The sequence below is a fragment of the Bolinopsis microptera genome, chromosome 5, assembly GCF_026151205.1.
Source record: "Bolinopsis microptera isolate Bmic1 chromosome 5, MBARI_Bmic_1.0, whole genome shotgun sequence".
NCBI lineage: Eukaryota > Metazoa > Ctenophora > Tentaculata > Lobata > Bolinopsidae > Bolinopsis > Bolinopsis microptera.
The window spans coordinates 15172587-15195491 of NC_087076.1; the positions used below are offsets into that span (position 1 = coordinate 15172587).

General features: G+C 38.1%; 2 protein-coding genes across 2 annotated transcripts; one reads left to right on the forward strand and one right to left on the reverse strand.

Annotated features, from left to right (window-relative positions):
- Positions 1-1691: 1691 nt before the first annotated feature.
- On the reverse strand, positions 1692-3343 carry LOC134815478 (uncharacterized). Its single transcript, XM_063824013.1, is given in 2 exon segments — positions 1692-2554; positions 2557-3343. Coding segments are annotated over 2 exon segments (1650 nt in total).
- A 7212-nt stretch (positions 3344-10555) lies between these two features.
- On the forward strand, positions 10556-22402 carry LOC134815479 (sushi, von Willebrand factor type A, EGF and pentraxin domain-containing protein 1-like). The gene is made up of 20 exons (XM_063824015.1): positions 10556-10583; positions 10810-10995; positions 11360-11575; positions 14026-14255; positions 14448-14628; positions 14812-14973; positions 15976-16104; positions 16387-16515; positions 16666-16794; positions 17212-17373; positions 17789-17950; positions 18101-18235; positions 19109-19270; positions 19676-19819; positions 19968-20150; positions 20294-20473; positions 20620-20805; positions 21017-21382; positions 21467-21649; positions 22206-22402. The coding sequence occupies exons 1-20, from the start codon at positions 10556-10558 to the stop codon at positions 22400-22402; spliced, it is 3450 nt and encodes a 1149-aa protein (XP_063680085.1).
- The last annotated feature ends 503 nt before the right edge of the window (positions 22403-22905 follow it).

The window sequence follows — 22905 nt, forward strand, 5'->3', positions numbered from 1 at the left end:
AATTGAACAAAAACCGTCAAATTTCGGACGTCACAGAAAATAAGGGTATTTTTCATCATTTTTTGTGACAGTAAGCAGTAAGGAAATTTCTGAAATTCGGTAAAATCATGTCCAAACTTAGTCTGTATTAAGACTGTAAGACTTTCATGTTAGCACATACATGTATTTTAATGCAAATTTAAACTGTATTGCTTGACATTCAATTCGTCATTGGTGGGGTGATAATTTGTCCCAAGATGCCAGAATTTATTTATTTTATTTCAAAATTCAAATAAACTTTACATCAATGTATTACAGTTATATTCAATAGAAAAGACCACAATATCTCCTGTGAAGCAAAAATTTTACTTGATATTACTTTTTAGAAACAAAATAAAGCAGTGAAGGCACAGTCATTGAAATAAGCTAAAAGATAATGCGACGGATTCTATTACGACGACCGAAATTTTGGCGGTCCGAAGATATGGCGAAATTTTCGGAAAACCGCCACATTTCGTACGTTATAGATATGTCTTGTAAGGTAAATGACATTGCAGAATGTTCAGCCATTTTGCACAAGCTTTTTAAATTCAGTAATCTCCTCTCTAACTAAACTCAGTGCATGGAACGTTTCCTCAGAACACTCCATAACGGATAACCTAATACCATCAGCTTTGAGGAAAATAAAGAATGGCTGGAAATTTACGGGTCAATTGTTTACAGGAATTCCGTCTTCTTCAAAGGACCACTGTTGTATAATATGATTTTAAAAGCAGAACCAACCCCACCATCAGCATATCACTCAATATTGAGCATCTTCAAAAATCATACAAAAGAGGTCCTGATTAAAATACAAAAACGAGGAGAACTTCATAGCATAGCTGGGAAATTGAAAATTTTACCTTAAAATATTTGTGGACTCCGTCAGTCCTCTATAAATCACAAAATTCCGACTTTAATGTACACGGAGAACTAGTTGCCTAACGCGATAATTAACTCTGCAATTTTTATATCACTGACCGAATGTTAACACATGTAATGTTCCAAAAAATACCTATATATTATTGATTATATTATATTGAATGGATTTCAATTGTGACAGAATTTTCTACCAACACATGCATGAGCGCTTCTGGCGACTAACTCGATTAAAAACTTTTTAAATTTACACCTTATCTAAATTTTCTTATAAAAACTATGTTAATTTAAGATTATAATAAGAAACATAATTTGAACAAAATACCATGAAGTCGCCAGGGGTACTCCTCACTCACCATTTTCATACGGATCATATTTGTGTGCTTTTGTACGTTTTTATATTTTTCTATGATTGATGTAAATAAAATTGTTGAGGCGTTAGTGCCGAGTTTACTTCTGGTGAACTCCCCGAATAAAACAAACATCTAGATAAAATAAATTTGTATCAGTATAAAAACTTACTAGAAATAACCAAAAATACTGCAACAATACAATGAAATTTGAAGAAAATACTAGTGGTTTTGTCTCCAAAAGATTTTAAACCGATAATGTACAGCTTACCCACCACACAACCAAGACGAGCTGCACTTAAATTGAAGACCAGCTCTGAATCTTTTCTTCTCAGCTAGCTCAGTACAATCGCAGGTCACTGAGTGGGGCGTCTGCAATTTGCCGGACAAATCACAGGAAGGGTAATCTTTCGGGAATTCAGTTTGGGAAAACATATAGTTTCCTTAGTTAATGACAAAACCCATTCCTTCCAGCAGATGTACATGCGCGTCACAGTGAAAAAACCAGACGACAGGATTGTCAGTGTTAATTCTTAGGGCAACAGCTCCTCCAGCGGGCATGATGACAGTGTCTTTCAGAACACCCTGAGTTGGTCTCCTCATCAGCTGCTCTATTGGCTTTGAAAATGCTGTTGCTGGGTCTAGAAGTGGACACGCTTTGTTAGCACACGTTGCAGTTCCTCTGGTGGCGATCTCTAAAACCTCGAAGGTATGTCCATGAAGATGCATCGGGTGATTGCCGAAATTTTTATTTCTAAGAACTATGGTGACTGATTTATTCGTAGGTAAAGATAGGACTAGCGAGTGCGGGCTCAGTTCATATGTAGCAGACGCCATAATACTCGGTTTTTGTGAGAGTATATTCTGGGTAAATGCATTCTTATTTATTGAGACGAACCATCCTCCCAAGAAATCGAAATCAACCGTATGAAACTCTTCTGCTGAATCAAGTGAATCCTGTAGCACAGCTGGAACAAGATCGGTAACAGGATGACACCTAAAATCGGGTTCATCGAAATATTTACAATTAAGGATTTCCAACTCTTTCATGTTGACTTTTAGATGCTTGCCTGGGGGAACTAAGTCGTTGTAATCTACGGATTTGTCTTTCCTCACTCTTAAGATACCCAAAATTCCTTTGTCTTGGTTCTTTGACGTTGTCATTGCTCTAACCCAAATATTTTCAGCCGGATTCGTTATGTTAAAAGTTACTAACACATCATATCTCTCTCCAACATGAACCTGTATGACATCAGTTTCAAAGGGTTCTACAGAATGTCCATCAGTGGCAACCACGGTAGCTTGTATCCATCAATACTAAAGAAGTAGGCAAAATTGTCACCACCATTTATGATTCGAAACCTGTATTCACCATTTCGTATCTTCATTTCATGCTGTTCTTCTCCATTTAGTACCCCAGATGCCCATGCAAACACTCCGCTTCCACTAGATCCTTCGAAACTCTTATCAGAAAATTTAACTTTGGAACTCTGCAACAATGGGAAGTCGAAGCCTAAATAGTTTGGATAGAGGTCCCTGTAGAAAAGAATTATTTCATTCCCCATTTGGTATGAATCTTTGAGCCCAGCCTGGTCATGATTGATGGTTGCGTCGATATCATGAACGACTAGAGGTCCCCTGATAAATTTTTGGCCAGATGGGTTCCACTTATTATGGGAGTGGTACCAGTAGGTACCGGGCTGTTCATTGACCACGAAATGGTACAGATACGATTCCCCTGGGGCTATGGGACACTGTGTAACACCTTCAACGCCATCATATATTTGTTGTCCTTTCATGTGAAATCCGTGCCAGTGGATGGTCAATCCACCATCTGTTAGCCCGTTTTTCACATTCACAGAGAGGGTCTCACCTTTTTTCACGTGAATGACTGGCCCTTTAATATGTCCATGGATGGTGTTCACAATGTAGGTTCGATCACCGATAATTTTAGCTGTTTGTTTAGTTTCAAAGTTATACTTTCTAACACCTATTTCGGAACCAGAGCGTACCGATACAAGTGCAACAGCAATAAGAGCACCCGCTAGAACTAATGCTAGAATGCCACCGATGATAGCCAGTTGCAGTCTTCCCATCCTGCGAGATTTCCCTGGTCTTGATCCTTATAGAGGTAGAGTTTTACCAGCTCCAGGACTGGAGGGACTCTCTTCCGGAGGAAGGTCCGCCATTTTTATTCCTGAATTGTTGCTTATGACTTGAGTAAAAAGAATAGGGTACAAAATAATTATCGTACTTACAGCTTTATTAAGACTGGTATAATGACATTTCTTGCCTAAGACTGGTATAATGACATTTCTTGCCTAACGGTATCTCAAAAGTTTAAATAACTTGTGCAACTCTCGTTCCTAATGTTTTGATTATCAAATATTATATGATAGTAAACTAATTGTTTACTGTACGTGACGATTGCTTACTGTACGTGACGTGTTTGTTTACTGCACGTGTGATGTGCGTTTTTACTGCACGTGTGGCGTGTGTTTAGACTGTACGTGACGTGTATTTACTGTACGTGACGATTATTTACTGTGCGTGACGTGTGTTTTTACTGCACGTGTGATGTGTTTTTATACTCTACGTGTGATGTGTGTTTAAAAAACTATAGTTGGTTCGTGCGCACTTTACACATTTTAAAAACACAACACACCAAATTGAAACGACCTAAATTCACGCATTTAAGAAGCTTATAAAAAAATTTTAAATTTTTATCCAAACCTACGTGTGGCGTGTGTTTAGACTGTACGTGACGTGTATTTACTGTACGTGACGATTATTTACTGTGCGTGACGTGTGTTTTTACTGCACGTGTGATGTGTTTATATACTCTACGTGTGATGTGTGTTTAAAAAACTATAGTTGGTTCGTGCGCACTTTACACATTTTAAAAACACAACACACCAAATTGAAACGACCTAAATTCACGCATTTAAGAAGCTTATAAAAAAATTTTAAATTTTTATCCAAACCTAGGATCGCCTGCAAGATCTAAGGCAAACGCACATTACGTACTTTTCCCGAAAAAATTACGCACAAACCAACTATGAATTTAAACAATTAACTGCAAGGTTGTAAATATTAGAGGCAACACTCTATTTATATATGTGCGACGGGTACAGAATCGCACTTTTAGCCGTTGGACGCATATATTGATATATTCGCACTAAACTTGACATTTATCCGCGTTATCGCACATATTTGCACACAAACAAAATTTATTCAATTAAAATTCGTACAGAGATCAGCCATGAAGGATGGTTCAGAAAATAAAAGGGAAAAAGTCGAAAGAGTTTGATGGTTGAGAAAGTTGTGCAACTTGTACGAGGGTCTGTGGCTTTATACCAGGACGTGACGTGACACGTTACCTATGTAATCGATAACGTGACACGTCACCAGTCACGTATCTAGTATAACTATAAATAAGAAGGGTTTTTTATTCCCTATTAGTTTATATTTATATTACCCTAGCACTAAAGCTAAAGTGAGTTACCGACGATGCGATGATATGCACTCCTCGAGATTAATTGAATTTGCATTTTTTTCTTTCTATGTCAATTTTCCATCCCTATACAGTCACGATCGTTTCCAACCGTCACGATCTTTTCCGACCGTCACGATCTTGTTTTGCAATCAGAACTGAAAGTTCTTACTTCTTGCAGCGGATCTGACCAGGCCAATGTCTATCGTCATTTAAGTGTCTTTTTGCTTTTGTGACTGACCAACTTTTCCAAACTTTTAAAAGCTTTTCCACATGCTAAAGGCCATTCAAATTAACAAAATAATTTTTAATTCTTAAAGTCATAATACAGCGTTACTTACTTGGGTTACTTGGGGTTGCTTCATAGATCCTCTATCGGGTCATCAGAACGGCTGACCACCCGTGCAGCGAAGTTGCTGTCTTTTCTGCGCTCCAGTTCAATAACGAATTCCCGTTCTGGCAACAATATCCAGTAACAGGAGGTTCGTCCGGATGATGTAACAAATTCCGTCAACAATGACTTGAAGCGTAGGGGGTCCTCGATAAGGTGCAGGTTTGCGGGAATGATGTTCCACAATCGAGGCCCCATCACTACAAATGAGCTGTCAAAGATCGATTGATTCCTTTGGCTACTGGACGTTGACAAGCTAGGGACTACTGCTTTCTGGCCATAACGGAGTGTATCTGTAAACTGAACGTTAGCTGGTTACACTTACAGGTTAAATTACAAGTGGTCCTTAGGTGCAAAAAACGATGTTGCAGGATTAGTGAATAGTGCAACTCAATTGTTGGCCAACAATTTCAAAATTTGTATAAGTTTTAAGTTTTAATAATTAATAATTTCTCATCTTCCTGTAATTAGTTGGAGTTTGACCAATATAAAGCTAAAAAAGAAGCTGATAAAGGAAATAACGCACATAAATTATTTGAGTTTTCTTGTGGTGTACCTGCGACGAAATTTTTTTGCCCTTGATAATGAGCCATCTCGATCTTTGATTTTTGTTTTTAAACATGAGTTCTGTTTTTTGGTTTATAGCGGTTCAGAGGAAACTCCGGTCATGATCATTTTTCAACGGATTCTGGGTATGACGTTAGCACGAAGTTACCACTTACCAGCCTTCGAGCTATTTTTACATTAGGTACGTGTTCGCATTTAAAACCTTTCTCCTGGTCTTTCCTGGAATGTGAAAATTTATTCTCAATTTCGATCAAAGTTGTAGATGATTCATTAGTTTACACGTTTTCTGCAGCTGCATTTTGCAGAGTCATAATTTGATCTGGATCATATATGTTTTTTATATTAATTACAAATTAGGTCAAGAAAGATCACAAACACTGTTCATTTTCATTCCTAGCCCGGTCATGAACTAAAGTTCGACACATACACTAAATTAATGGGCGGCGCTTAGCCTGTCATTCTGCCGCATCTTTATTCGGTTTATTATGTTTATGAACATAATAGATTGAGATTCCCAGGTAAAGCTGTTCCTAGGCAACGACGCAGTTAACCTTTGCTAAAATAACGCCATTATTTTAACGTTAATTTTACCTCACTTCCAACGTTAATTATAAAAAATCTAAAGCCTAAATTGAAATTCTAAGAATGCTGTCTCCTATTCTTTTGTCTATAACCTTGCTAAAGATAAAAGTATGAAATTGTGTACTGCAAATATAATCATATAATGCATACGAGTTACCGGTAACGTACTGGGTGGCCCAAAAGTAACTGCCCACACGCAACCCTTTAATAACTCACGTAATTCAATTCTTAGAATTGCACAGAAATTTCAGAGATTATGGATACTATAGCAGGAACCCGTATGGTGTGAAGACTCAAGAGACTAAAATAATTATTACATATTTAATTCGCGTGCAGACTAACCTACCTGTGGCTAAAGCTCTAATAATAATATACAAAAACAATACATTGACACCACTTGGGGGTCCAAATTTTGGGCTCTAAAACTCCTATTCCTTTGCCAATTTTTATTTTTTCATGCTGATTTGGAGGCCATTAAAACATTTGACCCAGTCAAAAAATGTTTCAGTTGTACATCTTTTACGATTTTTGCGGAAAGTCGCGTTAAAGTTGATGCAGTGGAGTTCAGTAATAGCACATTCAGTTCAGTAATAGCACATTCACATTTGCTGCTGATTTGTTGCTCTCTTATCGCAAGGCTTATCTCTACTGTTATCACGACACCGCTCAGCCTGTCGCTCGTCTTGTATTGTGTAACTTTAACTGTAATCATGGAAAAGATGGACTTGGAAAGTATTAACTACAGGTGGGATGAGATTTATTCTTGGAGCAAAGAGCAGTTGCGGAACTTTGGCAAACCGTACGGAAAGATGACGGACATAGCAGATCCGAAGTTTGCGAAATCAGTGAATAAGCCAGAACTTGTTGGCATTTGTAGTCGGTCTTATGAGTACATTGGCTATTTAATGGAAACTTTGGAGTCGTACCGAAATTGCTGCACAACTCTTCAGGCAAAGTTGATTCAGAACCAGGAAACTCTCATCAGCGTTCAGCAGGAGCTCTCTCAGTGTCAGTCCGAGAAACTGGAATCTATGAAGAAAATCGTGGAAACCTCAGTCGCTGATTCATTTAAAGAGGAGATTAATCTCATTAAACTATATAAAAAAAATAAGTATAAAGAATAAGGAAAAGGAACGGGAATGAAGCCAATACCAGAAGTGAAACCCCACCAAAGAATAATTGATCCTTAGGTAGACCTGGTGAAATAAAGTAACTGAACTGTAAGTTTAAGAAAAGACGGAAGGAATAAAGGAGAGAGGAAATAATGTTATGTGAACATCATCAGCAGATGACTTGGCACACCGGTTTCGGGGGTTTAATACCTGTACCGGTTTAATGTGCCAAGACCCCCTAGCAATCACTCGTCAGTGATCACCTGTTCACGTTAAATGTGATGTCAAGGATGTCGCTGACATCAAGTATACTGTATTTGTACAGAATACTAGGTCGGTCTTTCAGAAGCTTTCTGAATTTACTCTTCAGGAGTCTGTCATTATAACATCTTGAAAGAAGTGTCCTATAAAGGGTGTTGGTAGAACACAGAAAAGAATCAAGGTCAGAGATAATGGAAGAGTAACGAAGGACCTGACCGTAAAAAACATTATAACCAACAGAAGAGGAAATATTACTGTTAGGAAAGGTGTACATGACCACAGGAAAGTTGAAGTCATCAAGTTTGTTGTAAAGCTTGGTGGCGACGTGTCCGGAGTTATTCATCGAGATGTTGATGTCGAGATAGTTTACGGACTTATTGTCGTCACCACTCCTCTCTTACAGCGCAATTGTCAGCAATTCACAGACGGTAACTGCCCCAGTTATCTGCCCAGAAGCCCTAAAAAATGTTGTGAAGACCGTAGTCGCAGAAGAGGACCGTAGTCGAAATCTTCTTGTTTTCGGTTTGCCGGAGGAGGAGCAGGAAGAGTTAGAGGTAAGAATCGGCGAGGTTCTAGAGGAAATAGGGCAGAAACCGAAGGTGGAAGTAGAGCGACTCGGCAAGAAGAAAACTTCTACCTGTACTCGCCCAGTGAAAGTCTGCCTGACCAGCTCCTTGATCGTACATCAAATCTTAGCAAACGCTCGGAAATTGCGACAATCAGCCAAGTTTAAGACTGTGTTTTTGAGCCCTGACAGATCACTGGAGCAGCGGGAAGCCCGAAAGGAGCTGATTGCCAGCATGAGAGCTAAAGCTTTAGCGGAGCCGGACAAAAAGTTTTACATTAAGGGGAGATACACCAAAAACGTTTTTGCTCCGAACATCGATTTATTTTATATTATGGTTAAATAGACAAAAAGAATAAGATTGCACACCTTCAAAATTTTCTAAAAATATTCCCTCATCGAGAAAAAAAAATTTTTCTTTTTCGAAAATTTTTAAAATTTGGAGAAGTCTATCACTGTAATACCGATAGTTCAGTCATTTTAAAAGTTTTTTGGCTGATTTTTTTACTGAACATTACTTACACTCCGTACAGGACAACCCTTTAAAGGAGTATATAATTGAACAATAAATGACCAAGTTACAGACCGAACAAGGTGAAAAAAGAAAAATTGGGATTTTTGCCTACCACCAAAGTTGTACATTTTACCACTCGCCTAGGTCATCAGATATCGCTTCAAAAATTCTTGTGAGTGTAGCTGATGATCATATAAAACTTTTCGGAACAGGATTTCTCTCAGTTTTGAGTTTTAAGGTATGAAATGTGGCCTCAAAAGACTTAGTAAAATTCATTGTAAAAAAGGGCAAAAAAGGCAGATTTAAGGCTTAAAATGCCTATAACTCAAATAGTATCAGTTTTTTTTTGAAATAATTATTACAGAATCGTAATCAGCTTGGTAAGACGAATCTTTTAGTACCAAATAGGTGCTTTTAGAAGACAAATTGTCTTAAATAATTTTCTAGCTCGAACACAAGGGTCCCCCCTTGTATAAATTTTGTACAAATTGTACACATTTTTTTACAAATTTTGTGTCTTTAAATATTATAAATGTCATACTAAAAGATTCGTCTTACCAAGCTGATTACGATCCTGTAAAAATTATTTCAAAAAAAACTGATACTTTTTGAGTTATAGGCATTTTAAGCCTTGAATCTGCCTTTTTTGCCCTTTTTTACGATGAATTTTACTAAGTCGTTTGAGGCCACATTGCATAGCTTAAAACTCAAATCTGAGAGAAATCCTGTTCCAAAAAGTTTGATATGATCATCAGCTACACTCACAAGAATTTTTGAAGCGATATCTGCTGACCCGGGTGATTGGTGAAATGTACAACTTTAGAAGTGGGAAAAATTTCAATTTTTATTTTTTCGACCTTGTTTGGTCTGTAACTTCGTCATTTATCGTTCAATTATATAATCCGTTCAATTGCTTCTTGTACGGATTGTAAGTAATATTCAGTAAAAAAAAACAGCGAAAAAATGTTTAAAATGGCTGAACTATCGGTATTACAGTGACAGACTTCTCCAAATTTTAAAAATTTTCGAAAAAGAAAAATATTTTTTTTCTCGATGAGGGAATATTTTTAGAAAATTTTGAAGGTGTGCAATCTTATTCTTTTTGTCTATTTAACCATAATATAAAATAAAATCGATGTTCGGAGCAAAAACGTTTTTGGTGTATCTCCCCTTAAGGAGGGACAGATATTCAGCTGTAGTCGCAATTGAGTGTATTTATCAGTACATGTGTGATAATGCTTGTTTTTCAGTGTGAGTGAAGTTTTAGTTAGTGCTAAGCGGGTGCCTACTAGGCTTTTAACTTTCTATACAGGACTGGATAGTCTTCAGACTGTTTTAAAGCTTATTTTTAGTGCAAGAGTTGGTTGCTAGGCATTGCATTTATCTAAGCAGCGCCTGTATTCAATAATTAATGAAATCTTATTAGCGGATTTAGGTATATAATTATTGTATATATTATTGTATGTATAAATTCTTGAGTAAACATTAACCAGTAAACAAAGCTGGTTCCCAATCAATCAGTAAAATGGCACGGATACATCCATTTATAAATGTATATATCGTCTCGCTTTATATACAGTAAAATTAAGATTTGTCAATGTTCCATCGTTTAACTGTAAGTCGGGTGAGCGACAGGCTTGTTCAAGAGCTTTGACTCTTTAGTCTTTACCCTTGGTGTAGGGCTCTTCGAATAGATATCGGAAGGGCCTGCCTGTATTTATAAGTTAAATGTTAAAATTCAAAGTAAGTTTTATCGTACAAAATGTGTCCAAAATGTGTACGAAAAGGGAAACAGGGCACATATGAGGGGAGTAGTCTTCGCCATGGAGCAACTTCCTACTTGCACCATAGGTTTGTTAAATAGTGAATGCAGATCGTATGGGTACCCGTACTGGGTAGAAATAAAGGCCCTCTTGATATAATTTGATTCTTTAAAGTCTGTTTCAATTATTCTCTATTGTTTTGAAGAACAATTATTGTTGCATTCAATTTAATTAAATTATAAAAGTCCCGATCCCAAAATATGAATCATTTCGTTATTTTTATTCCCATCTTTAATTTTCATTCTGGCCCTCAGATCAATGCAAAAGATTGCTGACAGAGAACTATCTCATCACTAACTCGGGTTTCCTTGTCGTATACGGGACCACGATCTCAGTGTCCTGTCAGCCAGGTTACTCCTTGATGGGGAGTAAGGAGATCACATGTGAGCAGGGAATATTTTTCTCTCACCAATCCACCCGTCCTAAGTGTGTCAACCCAGGTGAGACTTAATTCATCACTATCTCAGTTCACTGGATGTAAATTTCCATACAAATACAATTACTTATAAATAATATTCATCTTGATGTTTCATTGATTAGAATTTGTCTATCATCTACACACTTCAACAAGTAGTTTGACTGTGTAGTGGTTTTGTGTTCGTACAATTACTGTGATCAACCTGTCTGATTAGTGATTATTGTCCTGTAGTTATGTTCACCTGTCTATGTACTCCCTTCAAAGGCGGCGTGAGAGATACACTATCATCCTAGTTTGGAAGATCTATAACAATCTCGCTCCAAACAGTATGAACATCAACTTCCGCGAGACCTCACGATACGGAACTACGTGCATACGACCACTAGGATCCTCCAAGTACACTAGTGTCAATAACCTGAGGTTCAACTCCTTTGCCTCTAGAGCCTCTGCACTGTACAACGTGGTCCCTCCTAGCATCAAGTCCCTCCTTACCTTGACCACTTTCAAACCTGCTCTTGATGCTTTCCTCAATGAATTCCCTGACACTCCACCAACACCTGGGTACACTGGACAGAACAGGAACTCAATGCTGGAGTGGGCCGGTGGCACGTGTCTCTGACGCGCTACTACTTGGCGGTGGAGATGCAAGACATTCTTGGCTTGGTAGCACTCTAGCTCGGAACCCAACCCAAGTAACCCAAGTAAATAAATACTATGATTTCGTATTTCGGATATCTTAACAACAGACATACCCAAATTCAAAAAGTGAATTTGGGAGGGCTCCACAAATTGGGGTAGTAAATAAATATGCTGATTTACGATCCGAGCAACAAATATGCTTTTCTGGTGAACCACTAAATTAAATGTTATAATGATTATTTTGTGTTTTCTTATAAAGTATAGCTATCTGAAAATGAAAGCCTTCAAGAAGTGATCCGTAATGTGGATTAAGTTTTTAGTGGTTAAACCAACCACTAAAAATGTATGAACACGTCGAGTAAATGTACGGTAAAGTCTAAGTACACGCGTGACGTGAGCTTGTTGGAAGTGGAACGTTCCAACAGAATTTTTGTCTTTTATTGTTATCTTACAGCCCGCTAATTTCGCATTTTTTGTATAGAAATTTGTTCTGTAGTATGTCATAAAAACGTTTATTGCTGTGAAAAGCTTTTTTTATTTACCGCGGTTTTCATTTCTTGGAATTGATAAAGTTTGCCGTACCGAACCAAACCGGTTAAAATCAGCCGAAACCCGAACCAAATCGGAAATTCGGTCGTTATCTAGTTATATTTATAAGTTTCAAAATTCAAAATTGGTGGGAAATAGATTCATTCTGATTCAGACAGAAAATTAAAACCAAAAACGGAGAATTAAGATACTAATTCTGCCTTTTTTAAATTATCATTCATGAAAGTCAGAGTATATCATTTGTGACTTTTTCACTATACACGCTGTGACACACTGTCACTATTATCCTCACCTTTAAATTGTATTTGGCATTGCTCCAAACAACAGAGAAATGGTTTTTAGACAATTTAATTACAACCGCCCGATTACAAAAACCTTTATTGGGGCACCCCCCTCTTTTTTTTTCTCTCTCTCTCTCTCTCTCTCTCTCTCTCTCTCTCTCTCTCTCTCTCTCTCTCTCTCTCTCTCTCTCTCTCTCCAGTGCCACTTGACGCTCTACCAATGTAAATCCCCTTGATACTTGGTTCTCCGTGTGCTGTCTCATTACAGGAAAGTTTCCGAGCATTAGTACAAGGTCCTTGCTACTTTGCTGATATCCTTTTGTTCCCCAAGCTACTGGCTACAAAACGGTGGTCCTCAGTTCTGTATGAAGACCGACTCATGACTCCCAGGAGGACCGACCATGTTCTTTTTCCACAGCAACTCCCTTTTTAATATACGATACTGTGACAAATGACTGATAAAGCGACTATAATAAACTTTGCTATCCGGTAAGGTAAGACCCAAAACCTCTTGTATGTTATCAGGTACTGAGGCATTCCTCTTAACTGTCTGCCTGCAGATCATTTGTATCACCTGCTACTGAAAGACACCTTTTGCGTTTTTTAGCAACCAACGTTTTTAAACGTTTGATACGATATTTGGTTGTACTGTATAGTGAACTGTATATGATTCCTTCAAAAGGTTTGTTCGTGGTTACATTAGTTTAGGTTAAAATAAGGAATGTGGTATCTGACTAGCTGTACGATTATTAAAACCTTAACTTTAAGCGAATAACTTAATTAAGATATTCGACTATTGAGCCACGACTCAGTTAGATTTCGAATCGAGTAACCTTTTTTTTCGCGTCATATTACGTTTTTTTAACAACATGGTGATACTTCTTTTGCAAGTAAAACGACTTCTTGTCCAAAATGTTTATTTGTAAGATTTCTTTTGACATTTTTTCTCTCAATGTATTGTGAATAATTAAAATATATAATTTCTGGATTTGTGTAAAATATTACACTGCATTCTGTTTTTAGTTTGGTAAAAAGATGAAATCAATGGTCTTAAAGGCTTGGTTGCTACTTTTGAATTTATTACAACCTTCAAAAGGACTCGGTAAGCAACATAAATAAAAACACGCATATAGAACAATGAAAACTGCTTATGAATTCAAATTTGAAAAATTGTGCATATAAAAAAAACATATTGAATATTTTATTTCGATGACAAAAAATAATACCCCAGTTAAAAGATTTTTGAATTTTGCACTAAAAACACGGCAGCGATTCTGTATGAAATTCTGTAAAATATCCAAAAATCACCATATTCAAAAACAATGTTAATATTGAGCCTGAATTTTTGCAGAGTCTCTCGACCTTGAGTCTTGACCAAATCGACTGAAAAAATTAAATAATATTTCTGTAAACTTGAAAGCATTTGTTGAAATTTAGCTTCGACTATGTAAAATATTGTTTGACATTATCACCACTTGATGACGTCATCACGTTTTTAGATCTTGACTTTCTTTAAAGGAAAATGTTTGACCTTACATAAATCAATTAACTAAAACTAATGTACTCCTTCATTCAATTTTCAGATTTAGATGCTGCTGACTCCCAAACGGTAGGAGCCAGTGGCTGCAGCGGCAATTTCATCATCTTCGTTGCTGCGAAATACTATGCACCTGGTAACCTGGCTTGTCCAGCTCTATCTAATGCGTTGGCAGTGATACAAGATTTGTGTGACTACAGGTTTTATTGTGAAATCCAGGTAGGAACGGTGTACCGGTACAATGATCCCTGCCCAGGCTATTCTAAAAAGTTAGAGGTGAGGAAACTGAAACTTCTTGACGACTTCTTGACCATTTCTTGCATCGTAAACCAATGGAATTTTGTTAATTTGTAGCCCTTGGTTAAATTTGATCGACTATCAACACGTTTCGTACTAGGAACATGTAAATAATTCAAATAACCAAAATTAAAATCCATCTTAGAAACATAAGTATTGATCCCCCTCTAGGCAACATATGGTTGTACTACTTGTCTTGGAGGATACCGTCTTGCGTACGGTACAAGTTGCACGATATGCGGACAGAGTTCTTACAATGCTAAAGGGGTATCGCAGACCTGTTCTAGCTGTCCTAGTGGAACTACGGTTAAGCCCGGTCAGGGAAAAAGTGTAGATGACTGCAAGCCGTGGGGTAGGTTATTTACCTTCCAGTTCCGATTATTTGAGTTTTTTGTTGAAAAGACGACAAACATAAATTGCGAAATGTGTGGAATTTAGCAGTAGAATTAAGAAATCCTACAGACTTTGTATCATATAGTTAAGTTGTTAACTCTTTAACTCTTTTCTTTTGAGACCCTAATATTTCCGATCCCAGATCCTTGTGATGGTGGCAACTACCTAGACCAATCGTACGAGTGTCAACCATGTGCACAAGGAACATACAGCCCTGGAGTACAAACTTCAAGCTGTTATAATTGTCCCTCTGGGAAAACAGTGGCACCTGGTGATGGCAGATCAGTAAATGACTGCTCTTGGAGTAAGTCAGAATATTTGATAAACTTAATGTACGATGTTTCGAGCTGTATTGATTCAATAAAGTCAATGATCAACTGGACTGGTAAAAAGGGTGCTGGGGCCACAATTAAAACTGAGATCAGAATTTTTGACTCATTAAACTTACTTCTGTCTTGAAAATTCAGTAATAGAAATCAATTGAATTTGTATCTGCCTGGCCCTTCTTATTGACGAATCTAAATGTATGTACAGTGTATAATCTTGTTAAGATCGTTGTATCCGAACAACACTAACGAAGAATTCATAGTCCAACTGGAATGTGGCATCAAATAAAAACAACTTTTAATAGTTGTGATAATCTAATTCAGTCGTGACGAATATAAGAAATAAGGAATAAAATGAGATTTATAAACATTGAAGAGCTTATGTTCCTTTATATGTAGTAGATAAATGTGATCAGAGCGAATATTTTGAACACCCTCTTCAATCTTCGTCAATCTTAATCAATCTAAAGCCTTCCTTACTAGATTTTTCCCGGATCGATCGTTGAATATAGATTATAGAGTATTAAATATTATAGTACCTATTATAGTACCTACCATGCAAATAACATTAATTTCAGTTCCTTCTTGTGCGGGGCACTCTATTTAAACCAAGCAACAGGATGTCAGAGGGACATTCTGTTGCTTGTTTTTTGCTGTTATGGTAAAGATATTAGCTCCTCAGATATTAGCTCCTATAAAAACTACCCCAGTTCCCTGTGTAAGCGGTAATTACCTTGACCAAGTGAACGGATGTACACTATGTGCACAAGGAACATACAGCGCTGGAGGAACTGTTTCATTGTGTTCTGATTGTCCTTCTGGTAAAACAGTGAGACGTGGTGATGGTAGTTCACAGAGTGACTGTACTTGGAGTAAGTCGATTTATGAAATAAACCTCTTACATTAAATTTTAGGTTTGCTGCTTTAGAATTGAATAGTGAAAAAATCATTAGTAAACCCTGTAAACGTCATTATTTCAGTTCCTTGTGTGGAAGGACATTATCTAAACCAAGCAACAGGATGTCAGAGCTGTGAAGTTGGGACTTACAGCGCAGGAGGAACAGTTTCACAGTGTTCTAATTGCCCCTTTGGTAAAACTGTGGCTCGCGGTAATGGAGGATCAAAAAGTGACTGTACTTGGAGTAAGCCAGGATGTCAGAGCTGTGAAGTTGGGACTTACAGCGCAGGAGGAACAGTTTCACAGTGTTCTAATTGCCCCTTTGGTAAAACTGTGGCTCGCGGTAATGGAGGATCAAAAAGTGACTGTACTTGGAGTAAGTTGGGATTTGAATTTATCCATCAAATCTCGAGGTTTGGTAGTATTATTATCAAATATCAATTAAGAAGAGTGAATGAAAAATCATTAAATCATATTAACTTCAATATTTCAGTTCCTTGTGTGGGAGGACAATATCTAAACCAAGCAACAGGATGTCAGAGCTGTGAAGTTGGGACTTACAGCGCAGGAGGAACAGTTTCACAGTGTTCTAATTGCCCCTCTGGTAAAACTGTGGCTCGCGGTAATAGAGGATCAAAAAGTGACTGTACTTGGAGTAAGTTGGGATTTGAATTTATCCATCAAATCTGGAGGTTTGGTAGTATTATTATCAAATATCAATTGAGAAGAGTGAATGAAAAATTATTAAATCATATTAACTTCATTTTTTCAGTTCCTTGTGTGGGAGGACAATATTTAAACCAAGCAACAGGATGTCAGAGCTGTGGAGTAGGGACTTATAGCGCTGGAGGAACAGTTTCACAGTGTTCTAATTGTCCTTCTGGCAAAACAGTGGCTCGCGGTAATGGAGAATCAAAAAGTGACTGTACTTGGAGTAAGTTGGGATTTAAATTTATCCATCAAATCTGGAGGTTTGGTAGTACATATTATCAAATACCAATTAAGAAGAGTTAACAATCAAACTATATCAATTTAATTATTTCAGTTCCTTGTGTGGAAGGACATTATCTATACCAAGTATTCGGATGTATGATCTGTGGAGTAGGGACTTACAGCGCTGGAGGAACAGTTTCACAGTGTTCTAATTGCCCCTCTGGTAAAACAGTGGCTCGCGGTATTGGAGGATCATCAAGTGACTGTACTTGGAGTAAGTTGGAATTTGAATTAATCCATCAAATCTGGAGGTTTGGTAGTATATATTATCATATATTAATTAAGAAGAGTTAACGATGAAACTATGTTAACTTCATTATTTCAGTTCCTTGTGTGGGAGGACAATATACAAACCAAGCAACAGGATGCCAGAGCTGTGAAGTAGGGACTTTCAGTCCTGGAGGAACAATTTCCTCCTGTGTGAGCTGTTCTGAGGGAAAATCTGTTGCAGCAGGACAAGGTAGCTCGGAGAGTGACTGTTCCTGGAGTAAGTGTAAAACAGTATTTATTAACACATATTTCGAGACTAAATTTCTTATCTTGGCTATGGAATCAAGTTCCTGAACGTTTCTCTTTTATATAAAAATAATCAATTTCTTTTGAAACAAAAATGTTACTATCCCAGTTCCCTGTGATGTCGGAAAATACTTGAACCAAGTGAATGGATGTACACCATGTGCACAAGGAACATACAGCCCTGGAGGAACAAATCAAAAATGTTCTTTTTGTCCCTCTGAAAAAACAGTGGCACCTGGTCATGGCAAATCAGAGAATGACTGCTCTTGGAGTAAGTTAGAATACTTTTGAAACTTTATGTATCAACTTTCCAGCTTCGCCAATTCGATGAAGATTAATAATTACTATTGATAAACTAAATCAAAAATAAAACTTAATTATTTCAGTTCCTTGTGTGGGAGGACAATATTTAAACCAAGCAACAGGATGCCAGAGCTGTGGAGTAGGGACTTATAGCGCTGGAGGAACAGTTTCCTCCTGTGTTAGCTGTCCTGAGGGAAAATCTGTTGCAGCAGGACAAGGGAGCTCGGAGAGTGACTGTTCCTGGAGTAAGTGAATTTATTAAACAGATATTTAGCTAAAATAGGGCTAGAATTCTTGCAATAGAATCGATGAACCTTACGACTTTTGTTTCGCCCCTAAATATTGGAGTTTTTGCCAATTTTGCTGTCATTAGCTCCTAATGCTAACTATCCCAGTTCCGTGTGAAAGTGGCAATTACCTAGACCAAGTGAACGGATGTACACCATGTGGAGAAGGAACCTACAGCGGTGGAGGAACAACTTCAGAGTGTTCTAATTGTCCTTCTGGTAAAACAGTGGGACTTGGTGATGGTAATTCACAGAGTGACTGTACTTGGAGTAAGTCGAGATATTTCTATACTTTGTATGATCTATCACATGTTGAGTGACGATATTATCAAGGGTACACATTAAATATGCATATTCCAGAATGGTTTATAATTTGGCCAGCCAAATGAATTCATATTAGGAAAATTATAGAAAATGATAACTGATAACTCTTTTGGCGCTTTTTAAAATATTTTGTTGAATACTTCCGGCACCAAAGATCTTATTCATATAAACGTGTAAAAATGGACCAAAAATGACCGATTTCAGACTAAAATGCATGTATATGATAATATTATAACCATTTGCGTATCAGTTGTTTAAAATGATTGTTATAGGATCATTATAGCTGGGTGAGATAAAACGTTTTGTACTAAGCTATAAAATATTGTACATATATGAACACATCCTTTTTGCTCAAAACTCGATCATTCGTTATCTAATTTCAATTAAAGTCAGAAAACAATAATTACAAGAAAAGGACCATACGCTTGATCTTGGCCATTTTCAAAGGATTCGAAAATTTATCATGCAAAAACGATTTTCATAAAAATAACATGGTGGACCACATTATCGACTTCACCATTGATTTCAGTTCCCTGCGAAGGTGGCAAGTACCTTGACCAAGTGAACGGATGTACACCATGTGGAGAAGGGACCTACAGCGCTGGAGGAAAAACTCAAAAATGTTCTAATTGTCCTTCTGGGAAAACAGTGGCATTTGGTCATGGCAGATCAGAGAATGACTGCTCTTGGAGTAAGTCGAGATATGAAAAACTCTATAACCCATCATACAAGAATATAAATTCAGAGTAATGAAAGAACCATTGTTCCACCATATTAACTTAATTATTTCAGTTCCTTGTGTGGGGGCACACTTTCTAAACCAAGCAACAGGATGCCAGAGCTGTGAAGTAGGGACTTTCAGTCCTGGAGGAACAGTTTCCTCCTGTGTGAGCTGTCCTGAGGGAAAATCTGTTGCAGCAGGACAAGGTAGCTCGGAGAGTGACTGTTCCTGGAGTAAGTGTAAAACAGTATTTATTAACACATATTTAGAGATTCAAGACGGCAAACTCATTTTGAGCTGTTTCGTTAACTACCGGTTATTAAGGCATCATGCTTATGTCTAAATGTTCTTTGGTATTAACCTGGTCAGTGTACATATAAAAGGAGTTTAAAATGACAACTTTTTACTGTCAGTTCCATGTGAAGAAGGGACGTATCGGGATGCTTCTATGACGAACTGTGATAAATGCGACGTTGGAGAGCAACCTAATATTGAAAAAACGGCTTGCAGTGAGCTCCTAAGAATATATTCTTGAAAATAGCACATCACAAGAGTGACCCAGTTTATGTCTACAAATATAAAACGATATACCCTCTCTTATTCTGGTTGGTGGTCTACTTACCAAACACCAATTTCAGTTCCATGCCAGGGAGGGACCTTTAAGGACGGTTCACTGTCAGTATGTCAACAGTGTCCCACAAACAGTTATAGTGCGGAGAGAGCAGGGCTGTGTATAACGTGTCCTAGAGGATCGCATGCTTCCGAGGATCACATTCGCTGCGGTAATTTCTATAATAACCTTTATTAAGACATTTAATATATTTCACAGGTGACCTTCTGAGTTAAATCGAAATTGGTACTACAGATTTTGTTTTAAGATTGTTCATTTTAGCTTGCCCTTTTTTATATTCAATTATTCAAATCGTTCAGTTTCTTGTGAGAGTCTGCCTTCTAACTGGAAGGAGATTATAACAGAGACACAGTTCCCCCTCCCACCTGGGGCTGAAGTGTCCCTGAAGTGTAGTCCCGGACACACTCTGGCTGGAGACAGCACTGTCACATGTGTTGAGGGAACTGACTTTTCCTCAATTAACACCCCCTCTTGTGTCCTAGGTTCGAAGATAAAATGTTTTGTTTCTAATCTGTCGATTATTAAAAGTGATTTTAGCAACTTTAAACTTTCTAAACAGGTGAATCACGTGATGACATTGCAACCCTCCTACAGAACAGATAAAATTAACATCTCACCATTATAGACATGTGTGGGTCCCTCCCCGACACAGCAAAACTAGGAACGAGTACCGAGTTCCCGGTGCAGTACGGTGTTGTGATGACAGTGGACTGTGAGACTGCATACTATCTGTCAGGAGCTGATACTATCACCTGTATTAAAGATAGGATATACAAGTCACACCAGGATCCTGTTTGTATTGCAAGTGAGTACTCGAGGGTTTGTGAATCAGCAGACTTACTGAAATTGAGCTGGATTCCCGGGGTAAACATAATTTCTGATGAGCTCAAAGAATTAAAAAATCAAAATTAAAGATAAACATCTAATAAGCTAACAGTACTATCTGACCAGAGACCTGCACGCGGCTACCCCCGGAGATCACACACCTACAGACAGACACACAGTTCCCGGTGACTCACAGCACTACAGTACCAGTACAGTGTTCAGAGGGAAGGGAGCTAAGGGGGGATCTTGTGATAACGTGTGACCAGGATACTGACTTCCTCTTCCAGGAGAAACCTCGCTGTAATGAACTGGGTTCGTGAGCTGATCTTCTAGGTTACAAATAGATCAATTTGTTTTAACCTGTACCTGCCAAGTTGCTTGATATTGAAACAAAATCATTATCCTGGAAATAATTCTGTGAGATTCAGAGGCTGACTTCTTCATATTGTGGGCTTTATCTGAATCTTAGTCATCTTTCACGCGGAGTTTTTAAACATAAATTAACAGTGACTCCATTGTCCAGGAACTTGCTCGGAATTACCGCTAGACAGTAATCTCTACAGTGACTCCCAGTTCCCTGTGAAGAAGGGGACAGCAGTGGATGTGAGCTGTGTGACTGGGTTCTCCTTAACCGGAGACAGAGCCATCACCTGCGTCCAGGACGCAGACTTCAACTCCCCCCGGAACTTCCCTAGCTGCTCTATCGACAAGTGCACTAGATTGCCGGATGAAATGTTCGACATGAAGACAAACATCCCTTTTCCAGTGGACTACGACACAAAAGTGGAACTGGATTGTATCCCGGGGTACAGTCTGTCAGGAAACGGTCTGATCACCTGTATCAAGGAAAAGAACTGGGAGTATGAAGACATTCCTCGCTGTGTTTTAGGTGAGATCCGATTGTTAATCACGGACCTAACTACGGTCGATTTTGTTGAGACATAAGAATTATACAGTGAATTGTTCCCCGCAGACACGTGTACAGAACTCCCAGCAGCTCTGTCAGAAATGACAACGACCAGCACCTTCCCCGTGATAGTAGGAACAGTGGTGGAAGTTGCCTGTAAACCGGGTCTCGCTCAAGCTGGGGACAATGCTATTACATGTGAGAGGGGAGTAGTCTTCACCATGGAGCAACGTCCTACTTGCACCATAGGTCTGTTAAATAGCGAATGTACTAAGTATGATTGGGCATGAGGGGCGTTTGATATCATTAAACCCTTTCAAGTCTAGGCAATTCGGTAGTGTGGCAAAGCACGGTTAACGCACGGTTAAGGCACGGTTAAAGCACAGTTAAGGCACGGTTAAGGCACAGTTAACGCACGGTTAACGCAGGTTAAGGCACAGTTAAGGCACAAACTGCCCAAAAGCAACCATTATGGTCGCTTAAGGCACGGTTAACACACGGTTAACGCACGGTTGGGGAAATATAACATATAAACATACAAGTGGTTAACTAAGACACGGTTAAGGCACGGCTAGGGAACAAGGGTTACATAAGGCACGGTTGAGGCACGGTCACTTAAGGCACGGTTAATGCACAGTTAAGGCACGGTTAAGGCACAAACTGCCCAAAAGCAACCATTATGGTCGCTTATGGTCGTTTCCAATTGTACAGCTTTGAAGGAAAGTTCTTGTAAAAGTCCCGATCCCGAAATATGAGTAATTGTATTCCTTTTATTCTTATCTTTAATCTTCACTCTGGCCCTCAGACCAATGTAGAAGACTGCTGACAGAGAACTATCTCATCACTAACTCGAGTTTCCCTGTCGTATACGGGACTACGATCTCAGTGTCCTGTCAGCCAGGTTACTCCTTGATGGGGAGTAAGGAGATCACATGTGAGCAGGGAATATTGTTCTCTCACCAATCCACCCGTCCTAAGTGTGTCAACCCAGGTGAGACTTAATCTATCAGTAACTCAATCACGTCATTGATAACTAAAGTTGATTCTATTCGATGAAAGTTTTCGTTCAATTAGTATTACTGATACTCAATGGATAATCTGCATCTTAATGTTCCATTGATTCTTGTTTGTAACATGTCTAATGAAATTTGTGAACTTTAACGGGTTGTTTGACAGTTGTTTTGTGTGTCGAAAACTTGATGATTATTTTCCTGTTTAAAATAATAAAAACACCGATTATGATTCAAGTACTAATGTGATGGTGTTGTCCTTTGACCCTGATGGGTATTTCAAAAGCGATTGTCTTAAAATCAAATCGAAATCATTTTGTGTCGAAGTTGAAGTTATGTATTATGATTTCTGATTTCGACAATAGTACAAATCTTAACAACAGATATACCTAAATTTTAAAGGTGATTTGAGTATGCTTCACAAATTAAACTGGAGTAGTGATGTATTGTGCAAGCAATAAAGATGCCTTTTTTATACTCTTATAGTAAACCACT

Coding starts and splice junctions, on each gene's coding strand:
- LOC134815479 (XM_063824015.1), top strand. CDS start 10,556: ATGGAGCAACTTCCTACTTGCACCATAG. Junction 16,795..17,211: donor TGGCAAAACAGTGGCTCGCG/GTAATGGAGAAT, acceptor TCATTATTTCAG/TTCCTTGTGTGGGAGGACAA. Junction 19,271..19,675: donor GGAGAGTGACTGTTCCTGGA/GTAAGTGTAAAA, acceptor CACCAATTTCAG/TTCCATGCCAGGGAGGGACC.